At 35.1% G+C, this 13984-nt stretch overlaps 1 protein-coding gene across 1 annotated transcript; it reads left to right on the forward strand.

Annotated features, from left to right (window-relative positions):
- Positions 1 to 4522: 4522 nt before the first annotated feature.
- Positions 4523 to 5443, forward strand: LOC120355140. Its single transcript, XM_039443459.1, has one exon. It carries the CDS (start codon positions 4523 to 4525, stop codon positions 5441 to 5443), a length of 921 nt encoding a protein of 306 aa, XP_039299393.1.
- The last annotated feature ends 8541 nt before the right edge of the window (positions 5444 to 13984 follow it).

Raw genomic sequence — 13984 nt, forward strand, 5'->3', positions numbered from 1 at the left:
TGTGTTGTTGTGAGATACAGAATGGCCCAAAAAGGATGGTCGGTTTTTAAATTACTATAACTTGAATATTTTTCAACATACATTTAGTTTCCTATATCTCTGTGTTTGTTCAATTGTCAAATTTCAGAAAACGTCATAATTAACATACGTGATACTGTAAAGGAAAAGCGGCAAACAAAGGCCAAAAGATAATCATGCCACCTAATGGAACGTCGACGACTTTGAAGCAGTTTTGTTAATTATGACGTTTTCTGAAATTAGACAATTGAACAAGCTCATAATATAGAAATAGAATGTATGTTGGAAATTATTCTAGTTATAGTCACTTAAAAGCCGACCATTCTTTTCGGGTCATTCTGTAATAACCTAAATCTCTTGAACTGTATAACCCAAAAGTTGATAAAATCTAATATTGGGGCACTCTGTTTGTTGAAGTAGTGTAATGGCAATCTTTTTTAACAATTTGATTATTTTGCCTCTAAAATAAGTGTTTTTGTTTAGAATTATATCGTAAAATTGTAATTGAGTCTATTTTTCACTATTTATGAATTAAACAGCATTTTATTATAATTATTGAATTCATGTCATTTTTTTCCGTTTTCTCACTTTAAGTGCACTTTTGTTATTATTTAATCTACTTTTGGCGTCTACTAGACCTGGTAGCGGCTACTGAAAATCGGTTTATTATCCCTGTAAGGAGGGACTCGGACGCGTTTGCTAATTATATCCTGCCAAGAGTGGAATCATATTTTTTAATGGGTCACAATTTTTATCAACTTCGTTAATTCACTCATACATACAGCTGAATGGAATGAACGGACTGGAATAATTGGAGTGATTTGAAAATATAAAATATTAGGGCCAGTTTCTGAGCTCGGGATTTAGCTAAGTTCTAGAATTTAAACAACTGCAGTCAGAAAATTGGCTTTCAGAAACGGGGCGTCGTTGTAGTGCACGTTAAAATTAAATTTTGAAAAACTATAAAATTGAACACAAAATAAAATAAAGAGAAAATAGTGTAAAGTTTCAGCTACCTATTTTGAATTATTTAGAAATGTATCATTTCGTCAAGGCAATAAACGTCTCCAATAAACATAGAAATGAGAAAATGAAGATTACCATAAAAACTACGAATACGCCTTTTTTCGGAAAGCCAATTTTCTGGCTTCAGCTGTTTAAAGTCTAGAACTTAGCTAAATCCCGAGCTCGAAAATGAGCCCTTAAATTTACTTGACAAACAAGTGGAAATGTGGCAGCACATCCACCAGAGACGTCACTCTTATTTTAAGGGACATGAGTTTTTTTGTCTTATTTACAATTGCATAGATATAACTGTGATTAATTATTTTGAATTTGAAGTTGCAATGGGCATTGAGATTTTATTCAATAATTTTATAGAAGATGTCGATATAAAAAACTAAAATATAATTTTTTAACAATAAATAAAGAGCGCAATGATTTATACGTTATTAAGAATTAAAAATTTTTATGATAGTCTGTTTTCCTATTTTTTGTGGAAGTTTTTTACTGAACGTGTTCCTCGAAAGAGCGGTGTATGTGAAATAATGATGATGTGGACATGGAAAGGATATAATATATCAATATTTTTGATGGATATGATATAATATTATTCCAAGGTGGGGTTCGATTATTGAGCAGAGCTAGTTCAAGTGCGGTCACTGGTTTAAAGGAGTACGGTAGCAGCCTTGAATCTTTCATCGTTTTGAGCGATAAGATACATATCTTGTATAATAACTGCATTCTATATTGTAGCCCATACAGGTAGGCTATATAATTATGTGCATAATATTTTTTTAAATAGAAATCTAAAAAGCATAGTTTAATTATTTGATACTTGGCACAAGAAAGTACCGGAGCTATGCTCCGGGAGAGTATGGAATGCCTCCATTTGGAGGGAATATACTGTAGTCTTCCCCCGGAAAATTTTTTCTTTATCTAATAAAATTGGCCCATTTGTATCAATTTTGATTACTATTCAAACGAATTTTTCCTGTGTCATGTTTAAATAAAAATCATCAGCATTAGGTCAATAGTAGTTTATATCATGATGACGATTCATTTTCATGTTTCAGTTTTAGTTGAAAGACAGCAAACATAACATACAGGATTAGAATAGGATTTAAATTCTCTTGAATGTATTAACTGGGATGAAATTAAACTGCTGAATATATGCCTAGGTAGGTACTAATATTGTTCAGCTCTGTTGTGCACCGGTTTAAATCTAGCCCTGCTTGGCAGTAATATTCATGAAAAAAAATCCTCATAATATTACTGAAAACGGAATGAAATAAAAATTCAAGTAAGTAGTTACCTATATAGCTTTCGAAATGTTTCATCAATTTACCAGGACATGAATCGACTATTTTTCTTTGCCATTTTCAATTAATTAAGTTACTGTAATTGAAAAATTAATCAATATAATAATCAAACATTTCAATAAATTACTTAAGAATTTTCATTCATTCTATCAATTTTGATGGCCATATAAGGAGAAGTGAATATATACGGTAACTTTGTTTCCATATTGCAATTATTATTTTTAAAATGTAATGTTATTTATTTACTTGCTTAGATCTTTCTAATTTTCAATTCAACAATATGCTGATAAATAAGGAAGGATATTATTTATCTAGGAATTAGTCACCATCATTCAATTTTATTTGATGAAGTAGGCTAAGTTTTGTAGATTGATGAAAAATAATATTTGAAAAACTAAATCCCAATAATTATCAAAAGATCAATTTTGTCAGTCAAATCATATTTTTTGTTCATTTCAGCATACTGTATTGCATTTTATCAAAATTTTAGTCTCGTAATTCATCCATCAAACAAATTTATTCCTAGTAGATTAATATAATTTGCAATGTATGAAACTCGTGGTTGAAATTAAAAATTCGCGGTTAAGTAGGAATAGGAAGTGATAAAAAGGTAACAGCTAACAAGAACCGCTATCCATCCGCTACAGTAGCGGTTACCAGGTTTAGCTGGTAGCCCTGTCTTATCACTGTTTCCGCTACCAAAGTCTGCTAGTGAAATGGGCGACTCGGATTTCTAGTAACCTTGTTGCAAATTCTGCAGCACTGACAGACGGCATCAGTTTGAATGGGAAGCTCTTTGAAGCTATTCAATAAGGAATACCTACAGTAAAGATTGAATCTCATTATATGTATAGAGTAAAGTGATACTTGTATCAGTTGTCTCAGGTATAGGCTAGAGAAATAAGGTAGCAATATCAGCATTGGTTGCATGGGTAGCTTTGTTGCTATAGTGAGCTCCACGTTATAATAGCAGTGGAGAAAATAGCCGAGAAAAACCTTGCCGAACCTCTGTCTTGTCAATGCCTTCTATAGACGGTAGCTGATGCAGGTTTATTCATGTTATATCATAGAGAAACAATAGCATAAGTAGATATCCCATGATATAGGGCGTTAATGTCGCAACTTTTACTATTATCTCAAGCCGATAGTTCATGTAGTTGTTCACATAGTTCTTTTTCGTGAAGCTGTGTGACACTGGTAGTCTCTCATATTGTGCCGTTCATACACTCACTCCCTCTCACCCCAACAGAACAGTTGAATTCGACAATAATCAACAGTAATCGGCTTGAGATAACAGTAAAAGTTGCGACATAAACATAGGGCGTTTATACCATGGGATATCTACTTATGCTATTCTTTCTCTATGGTAATATTATGTCTTCTCGTTTAAAATAATAATAATAATATTTTATTAAGCAATAAATTAATAATGAATTGACATAATAAAGATGAAATATTTTGTTGATCTATTATTAATTGTACATTATTGAAATAAGATCTGGCAACAGAGCAAAGCGAGAAAGAGAGCGCTAATTGCTTTGTTGAATGAAAGACGAAGATAGCAAGATAGCAATACCATTGCTAATCAAACACTGCCATTATAACGTGGACCTCACTATACTTATAGTATAGTGAGAATGCTTACAATATACAGTATAACAATATGGCCAAAGGACTATCGTAGAACAGTCAGCATTGGCTGAATGCGAAGCATTGATGTTTGTTATGTATTTTGCTGACAGTGTGAAATGAATCTAGAAATATAGCAACTTTGCATAGTCAATATTGTCTTCTCTATCTAGCTCACTGATGGGACAATATATTGTCTCTGTTGTAGTGTGTTAGAGTGGAAATATAGCAACTTTGCATAGTCAATATTGTCTTCTCTATCTAGCTCACTGATGAGACAATATATTGTCTCTGTTGTAGTGTGTTAGAGTGGTAAGGGACAGGTCATGAATAGACTATTTATACAGTGAGATATGATTGTGATTTGATACATGAGATATGATATATGAGATATGATACAGTTATGATTGAGACTCAGAGCCGTACGAACGCCTGCTGCTGCCGCTCTCGTTATCTTAGATAAAAGTGTTCTTGTTACGGTCTGCTTGAAATATTATTCTATAGACTTTACGTATTTTTTGTTGAATTACAAGTTTAGTTGTCACACAAATATAATGGCCGATATCTGCAACGTATGTCCAAAGTCACTTAAGAACGTGAAAGTGAAAGTGTTGTGTAGTGACTGCAATAAGAGTTTTCATGGGAAGTGCGTCAACCTATCCGCCGACGACGTGAACTACTTGTCGGATCAGGGCGACGTGTGGCGATGCACGCCGTGCTCCCAGCTGCGACGCAAGAGTATGGTGCTCGAATCCAAATCCACTGTCACATATGATGACATTTTTAAACTAGTCAACGAGCTCAAGGAAGACATCAAGCGTGTGGAAACTAGTCTCGGCACTTCGTTAAACTCCTGTCACGAAGAGCTAGCTGAAACTAAAAAAATCGTACAGGACCAGAAGGAGGAAATCACGAAGTTAGTCGAAACAATTAATGAGCTTCGAGGTGAAAATAATGGTCTTCGTAAGCAGATTGCTGATCTCCAGTTGAGGGTCGATGAGGCTGAGCAGTATTCGCGACGCAATACAATCGAAATTCACGGCGTACCAGTGCAGAAAGGAGAAAATGTTGTCACCATAGTCAAAGATATTGGCCGATCGCTTGGTTTCCCGGTGAATGATTCTATGATAGACGCCTGTCATCGCCTGCGTTCCAAGGTGGGTTCCGGAAGGCATCCTGGCATTATAGTCAGGATGGTAAGAAGGCTGGATGCAGAAGAGCTGCTGCAGAAACGACGGGTGAAGCGTAATTTCAACACGCACGACATCGGTCTGACGGCGAAGCCAGCGGAGCCGGTCTACCTGAATGAGTGCCTATCACCAGCCCGACGTACCTTGTTCAGTGCGGCTCGGAAAGTGAAGAATGAAAAGAACTATAGCTATTTATGGGTTAGAGGTGGAAAAATTTTTCTTCGGAAAGAACAGGGTTTATCTGTGATCACGGTCACGAAAATGGAAGATCTAGAAAAACTGTAAGTCTTTTCAAATTCTTAATGTACTTGTTCTATAAATTCCCTATATTATTTTTTCTCGGTAAATTTATAAAATGTATTTCCTTTTATAACAATTTTTTATTTGAGTTTCTGGTTTCAATTATTGTTTTCTTTAGAACTGTCAATGGTCAAAATGTAATAGGCCTACTCATTTTATGGTCTTGGTTATTATTCAGAGTTATTTTTCAGACTTATTGTTATTCAGAGTTCAAAGTAAATTTTAATAATAAATTCTGTTCATATTCATAGTCACTTCAGAATTGCGTATTTGAATTGTGTGTTTCAAGGAATATATTAGTCGACTTGGTTAAGAGTAAAATAATAAGAATTGAATTTAATACTCATATCCGATTCTAGTCAGTGTTTAGTATTTTTAAATCAGAATATTAGGTGATACCCAAAGTTGTTTAGATCACTGTTTTATCCGATTTAGCCAATTGAAATTTACAGTTAAATACAATGCACATATATTACACCTTGGAATACTGATCATTCAATGATAATTCTAGAACTGGAAATAGGAAGAAGTTGTAATATAAAAGATTCAAGTAATAAAAGTAACTTGGTGATAAACTTCAATGAATTGGAAGCCGAATTACAGAGGCTGCAATGGGAGAGAGTTTTAGATAAGAGTTCTGTTTCAGCTGCTTTCGATTTATTCATCAGCCAGTTATCAGATCTGATAGAAAAATGTAAATATAGTAAATCTAGAAATAGTACCAATGCACTACCTGATAAATTAACTCCATGGATTTCAGATTATTCATTTAGAGGTATTGATAGGAGAAAAAAATTGTACAAATTGATTATTTCAAGACCATATGATGTAAATCTTAAAGAGTATTACAAATCATTCAGAAAGCTGATAAGTGCGGGCTTTGCAATGAAGTTTTTACCGAAACAGACACAAAGGTACGCCATCATGCACATGAAAATGGAAAGTTTTTGTGTGCTGCTCATGTGTCGTGTAATTTAAATACTTGAACTGATGATATGATTAGCTGTTACTTCCATAAATTCAGCGGATTTGACAGTCATTTAATTCTAAAAGCTCTCGGAAAATGTAAAAAAGAGATTTCCTGTATCGCCAATACATCAGAGAGATTTTTGACATTGACAGTGGGGAAAATCAAGTTTAATATAAATTTATGAATGAATCTTTAGAAGTATTAGTGCGCAACTTGGTAGATAGTACAGATATGGAATCGAAGTTCAAACGTCTGTTTTTAGTATTTAATGACCCCAATCTCGAACATAGGCAGCTCTTGTTAAAAAAAGGAGTATATCCCTATTCGTAGATATCTTGCCCTGAAAAATTCACTGAGAATTCTCTCCCTCTGATAGAATGTTTTTATAATGATCTTAACGATACACCCCTCTCCCCCAAAGAATATGAGCATGCACAAAGAGTGCTCTCAACATTCAAGTTGAAATCTCTTGGCGAGTATCATGATTTCTATCTGTGCCTAGACGTCATGCTATAAGTTGAGGTTTTCGAAGAAATGAGGTCATTGCTTTTTAGGTCATATGGCCTCGATGTGACTCATTTTCTTTCACTTGCTCATTACACTTGGAATTGTATGCTAAAGTTCACCCAGGTTGAACTCCAATTGATTAGAGATCCCGATATACATCTAATGTTTGAATCAGGAATGCGCGGTGGTGTTTCGTTTATTGGCAGGCGTTATTACAAAGCCAATAACAAACACATCCCTGACACATACGATCCCACAAAACCAAGTAACTATTTGCTTTATATAGATTGTAATTCTTTGTATGCCCACTCTATGAATAAATTCTTACCTTATGGAAATTTCAAGTTCCTCTCAGAGGAAGAAATCCATGCTCTTGACTTTACAAATTTGGAGAGTGAATCAGAAACTGGTTATGTGATTGAATGTGATCTCAAGTACCCACAGGAGTTACATGATATGCATGCCAATTTCCCTCTTGCTCCACTTCATCAAATTCCTCCTAGCAAATTGTTCTTTGAGTACCAAACCAATGAGAATGGTCAAACTCTGACTAAAAAACTCATGAACACACTTTTTGATCAAGAGAGGTACATCGTTCATTACTCAAATTTGAAACTGGACCTTCAATTGGGATTGCAATCAACAAAAGTACATCGCATCATTAGCTTTTCCCAATCGCCTTGGTTGAAGAACTACATTGAGTTCAATACCTGTGATAGGAAAGCTGCGAAAAAAAATTGAAGTCTCTTTCTTCAAACAGATGAGCAATTTATGCTATGGGAAGTCATTACAGAATAGTTGCCATCATTGTAATGTTCAAATTATCACAGACGCCAAGCGTCTGGATAAGTACATTTCAAATCCCCTATGTAAATGCTGGCAGATAATAAGTTCGGATGTGATTGCGGTTTTCTTGTGAAAGTTGGAACTAGAAATGAATAAGCCAATCTATTCAGGTTTCTGCATCCTGGATTTGAGTAAACTACACATGTATGATTTTTTCTACTGTAAATTGCAAAAAATCATACCATGGCAATGCATCCAGCTTTGTATGACTGATACAGATAGCTTCCTCTTATCGTTGGAGACACCCGACGTCTACCAACTGATAAGAGAAAATCTAGAATTGTTTGACACTTCAAATTACCCAGCTTAGCACAAATGCTTCTCCAATGAGAGTGATAAAGTTGTAGGGGAGTTTAAGGATGAGGCAGCTTCAATTCCTTTAAAATCTTTTCTGGGATTACGGGCGAAATTGTATTCATATCTTGTAAATAATGAGAAGGAGGAAACTGTAAATAAGTGTGTAGCAAAAGGTGTGAAGACACATGTGAAAAATAGAAAACTTAGTTTTGACTTGTATAAGAAATGTTTGATTGAACGATGCCAACATATAGAAAAATGTAATATGTTGAGATCCTTCAATCATAACATGCATCAAATTGAATGCGCAAAGGTTTGTTTAAGCCTGTTCGATGACAAGCGCTTTATTGCAGAGAACAGAGTCGATACATTACCATTCGGTCACTACAAAATAGCAAACTGATGGCACAGATCAGTGTGTGTGTGTAACAAGGTAGCTAATAACACATCGAATTCTGTTTCAAGTGTGTCCTCACACAAAGAAGAAGAATGAGTAATATTAGAGCCAAATTAGCAGCAGAGCTTCACTCTGCTGCACGTGTAAATTACCCCACACATAGATATGAGTGTAAGAATGAGAATGATTTATATCAATCAGATCTGATTGAGATGGGTAGCTTATCTGAATTCAATAAAGGATATCGTTATATTTTAGTTGTTATTAATTGTTTTTCTAAGTACACTTATTGTATACCTTTGAAGAATAGGACTGCACAAAGTGTTTATGATGCACTCAAACCCATTATTTGTAAGAATAAACATATGCATTTTTTCCAGACAGATGGAGGGAAGGAGTATTTTAATAAGCATGTGAAAGATTTGTTAGATAAGTATAATATCAAGCATTATTCTGTTTTTACTGATAAGAAAGCTAGTATCGCTGAGAGATTTAATTGTACAATAAAATCAAAAATATATTGATCTTTAACTGAATGTGGGAGTAGAAACTGGGTTAATAACTTACAAAATATTTTAGATGATTATAACAATACAGTACACAGTAGCATTGGAATGCGACCTGAAGATATAACTAAAAAACATCGTAAACGTGTTTTGAGAAGAAGAATAAACTTATTATACGTGCAAACGCAAATACTATGAAGATTAAAATTCATTCTGATAAGCCTATTGATTTAACACGTTCTGATTCGATTGCTAAGATACTTGGTTTTGATAATGTTGTTTTGTAGCCAAATAAATGGCATTATTCTCAGCATTTGGTTAACATAACAAGTGTTGACAGTAATGTAGTTGAGTGTAATTTAGCATGTGGTAGTTACTCTGACGGAAAACAAAAACATATGATCTACAAACTTTTACCAAAGGTTCCTAGCGGCTATTTAATAAATGAAGTATCCTCTCCAATTATTTATGTACATTTGAATACGCATCGAATTCAAACTATTAATGTAAAGGTAATGGACCAGAATGGATCATTTATTGATTTCCGTGGAGATACAATTACAATCAGGTTACATATACGTGAAAAGTAATGGGTTATCTTGTTTTCAATCCACGTTCAAATGAGACGTGTACACGTGATGTCATTAGAGAGACGAACGTGAGAGCGTCAACACCTAAAAACAAACGTGCTTTGTCGGGTTTTATAGTTGCTTGGCGTCATGTATGGCGCAGCAATTAGTGAAATTCTGGATGTGGAGACAGACCTTCAGTTTTATAATGATATTACTAAATTTCAGTTCCATACTCATACAGTATATTGGGGTCAAGAAATAAAAAACTCTGACGAGGAATGTATTGGTATAAATTCTTTAGATGTCTATTCTTTACTTCGCAAATCATTCATATTTATTGAGGGAACAGTTAACTGTACAAAACCGGGAACAGACCCAACCGATGCACCAGTTGCAGCAGACCATAAATTAAGCAGTAACGTAATCGGCAACCTTTTTGATGAAATATGATATGAATTAGCAGGTCAGCAAATTTCTAAATCAAGATTGATTGGATTAACATCCACAATTAAAGCTATTCTAGTGAAGAATACGCTTGATAAAAACACATATCACTTGGCTGGTTTTGACAGAGCAGGATACGAGCTAACGGATAATAAATTCACTTTCTGTATACCGCTCAAATTAATCCTCCAGTTTTTTGAAGATTTTCAAAGAATAATTTTAAATTTGAAACAGGAACTTGTCTTATTGAGGTCGCCGACAGATCTAAATTGTGTTGAGTCGGCAAATGGAACAAACGTTAGTGTGAAAATTACAAAACTGCAATGGAGAATGCCCTACATAACTTTAGAAGATCATGTAAGACTGAAATTTTTAAGACTGCTCGATGCTGACACTCCACTGAAATTAGGTTTCCGACATTGGGAAATTTGTGAATTACCAAATTTGCAGAATTCACTTAACCATTCTTGGGCAGTTCGCACCACATCAAGTTTTGATAGTCCAAAATACGTTATAATTGCATTTCAAACTGATCGTAAGAATAAAATTGAAAAATCAATATCTAATTTCGATAGCTGCGGTATTTACAATGTTAAAGTATATTTGAACAGCGAGTATTATCCATATGAAAATCTGCTAGGTAAAAAGGAGGTATTATACCGCATGTTCCTGGATTTCGCACCCTTGTATTATAATCATTCAATCAATAGCAAACTCGGAACAGAAATTGACTTTAAAACGTTTTGTGAATCAACACCGCTGATTGTTGTAGATTGTTTGCACCAAGCAAGTCATTTGAAATCATCGACAGATGTTTGTATTGAAATGGAATTCAATAGTGCAGTACCTGCAAATACTTCTGCCTATTACGTTTTAATTAGCGATCGTATGATGGAGTACACACCTCTGATGAGCATGGTGAAAGAAGTTCATTAATTTGTGCACTGGCTATATAAGGTATGCACTCTGACAAATTTGGTTCATTATCAGTTTCACCTTTGAACAGGCAACATGTCCTATTCTTTGTGTTCTGATATTCTGGACAAGCCGCAAACTCGCTCTATTGGTATTCAGTGCAATCTTGATAGTTCCTATTATGAAGCTAGGTGCAGTACACCGAAGCCGCTGCAGGTGAAGGAGGAGAAACGAGAAGAGGAGGGGAAAGACGAAGGATTCAAGGAGCCCGCCGCCGAAGAGAAAGAAGTGAACAAGCAAGCGAGTGCGAAAATTGCTACAGTTGATCTTCACTGGTTTAAACAATTAATAATTTTTAAATAATTGTAATCAAATTATTGTGAAAGAACTTGCCATAATTGATCAGTTCAATAATTATATTGTATTCCATTTCAAATCACCATTCGCAAAGACAGAATTGAGTGCAAAATTGTATAACGATGTAACATGGTTAGAACGTCACTATCATAAAATAAAATGGGAAGATGGAGATTCAGAATACAGTGACTCATTAATACGTGATTACCTTGCAGGTTATGAGAAAATTTTCACAAAAGGAACTGAGAAAGCAAAGTTTTTAAGAAGATTACATACTAACATTCAATGTATACCTGAGGATTTTCCAAAACCCGATTTCAGCTTTTTCACTAGTTCATGGTGTTATGCTGTGTGTAACATTCATAAAAATAGACCAGATGGGCGGTGTTCTTTGTTCTCTGCGCAACATTATAATTCTCTGTTGTTTAAAAATATGTATCAAACAAATAATTTTTTGTGCAAAAACAATCAAATGCAAAGTATGAAAATGGCGCCGATGTACACGAATTCACAGAAAAGAAACTTTGCTTGTTATGGATTCTTCTACAACAGAAAAGAGATTCAGTGTGTTTATTGCATGCATGCATTGAGACTGCATAAAGCACGTACATGTTGTCTGTTGTCAATTAATGAAGAAAGGCCGCTTAATTACTCTATAATAGTACCTGCCTACACATAGTTTTCTTCATTCGCTCAACAACATGGATCTGACAAAGTGGTTAGCTGCCGACAACTATTTGGAAGTGAGGTTAAAAAACTGTATTGATTGGTATGATGAATGCGAAATTGCTATTAAGAAATCATCTCGTGAAAATTATAGTTTGGCAAAACAATTGAAAGACATTTTTCTAAGCACGGTTAATTCAAATGACATAAGAGACTATCTATGTTATTATCGTCCTCATAATTTGTCTATAGATAAGCTAATTAGAATTGAAGATGAAGTTATGTATTGTTGTAGTGAAATGTGTAAAAAAACTTTTTCTATGTTGAAAACAAATTTTTCATTCAGATATTTCCTTGTGCATTTTGGTTTAGTTTCAGTCTAGACTTGATTGAGCAAGCACGTATCAAAAAAGTTACGCCCACCTCATTTGCTGTTAGCACGCGAGCTGCAATTAATTTCTTTAGAAGCGAGATACACCCCCCTCACAGACATATGCCCACCCCATTTTGCTGTTAGCACGAGAGCTGCAATTAATTTTTTTTTTAGAAGCGAGATACGCCCCCCTCACAGACATACGCCCACCCCATTTTGCTGTTAGCACGCGAGCTGCAATTATTTTTTTTAGAAGCGGGATACGCCCCCTCACAGACATCTGTTACAGCTAAGTGCACCTCGTGCCTTATCAATTATAGTTCATAGCAATCAAGGACATGCAGTGTTTTAGCTTTGCAAAATTCAAAAAGTTAACTCGGCTCTTGATGTCAATTTCATTTAATGAAGTTGATTCAATTGCAAAGAATATTAAATTATCAACAGGATTCCAAGGCGATGATGTTGATTCAGCGTTAACAAAAACAGAAAATGTACACTTTCCAATTTTATCTGAGATTTTCGAATTGCTGGATATACTAGACAGCGGTCATCTACATTATTGTAGTGCAAATGATTTGTCAACTATTGTTACAAATGCTGACGAACTTTGGAAATGCTTGTATGACATTGCAGATAAAAAATGTAAAAGAACAACTTAGATCATTGACCTCTCTCTGTTGAGATATGTCAGACATCAATAGAGCTTCAGTATGACCCCCAAGTGAAATAGGTCTGAGGATATCTATACCTATTTTTGGATATGCTAGCTCATTCTAAATTTACTATAGATATTCTCGGAGAAACACTCTAACAATAACGCCTGCGGCTTGTACAGCACATGAAAATTCAATATAAATTGATTGAGTTTTCTTAACTGTCAGGTGGGAAGCAAACCATTCTTATTATTAAGCATTAGATGTAGAAATATGCATTCACTTTAATTTGACAGTATAAGTTATTAGATGTAGAAATATGGATTCACTTTAATTTGACAGTATAGATGTAGAAATATGGATTCACTTTAATTTGACAGCATTAGATTATTGGATGTAGTAATATGGATTCACTTTAATTTGACAGTAGAGGATTTGAGAATGGATTCACTTTGATCTGTCAGTAGAGAATTTTTCCCTCAAAGGGAAATTATTTTTTCCCCAACTCTCCTCACAGGGAAATTATTTTTTCCCTCACTGAGAGAGAGAGAGATCACTCTCTTCTTCTTCATCCCCCTTGTCCTCACTGGGGGGAGGGGAAGATTAGATTAGATTGGATAAGATAAGATTAGATTAGATAAGATAAGATAAGAGAGAGAGGGAGAGGTTGAGTGAGAAGGAGAAGGTGAGGGAGAGGGAGAGGTTGAGTGAGAAGGAGAAGGTGAGGGAGAGGGAGAAGGAGAGGGAGAGGGAGAGGGAGAGAGAGAAGGAGAAGTGAGGGAGAGAGAGAGAGTGTGGGAGAGGGGGGAGATCTATTTTTAGAACACCCCTAACCCTGTGGGCGGGGGGAAGGGGTGGCGGGATGGACAAGGGTGAGAGGGGGGAGGGGATTTCGAGCAGAAAAGCTTCCTTAAAGTCTTGAATCTCATCTACTAGCTTATAGAGAGTGAGAAGCATACGAGTAGTCTCTATTTGCCGTATTTGCGAGACTTTTCCACGAGTTTTTCCCCCCTCCCACTCCCC

The sequence above is a fragment of the Nilaparvata lugens genome, chromosome Y (assembly GCF_014356525.2).
Source record: "Nilaparvata lugens isolate BPH chromosome Y, ASM1435652v1, whole genome shotgun sequence".
Lineage (NCBI taxonomy): Eukaryota > Metazoa > Arthropoda > Insecta > Hemiptera > Delphacidae > Nilaparvata > Nilaparvata lugens.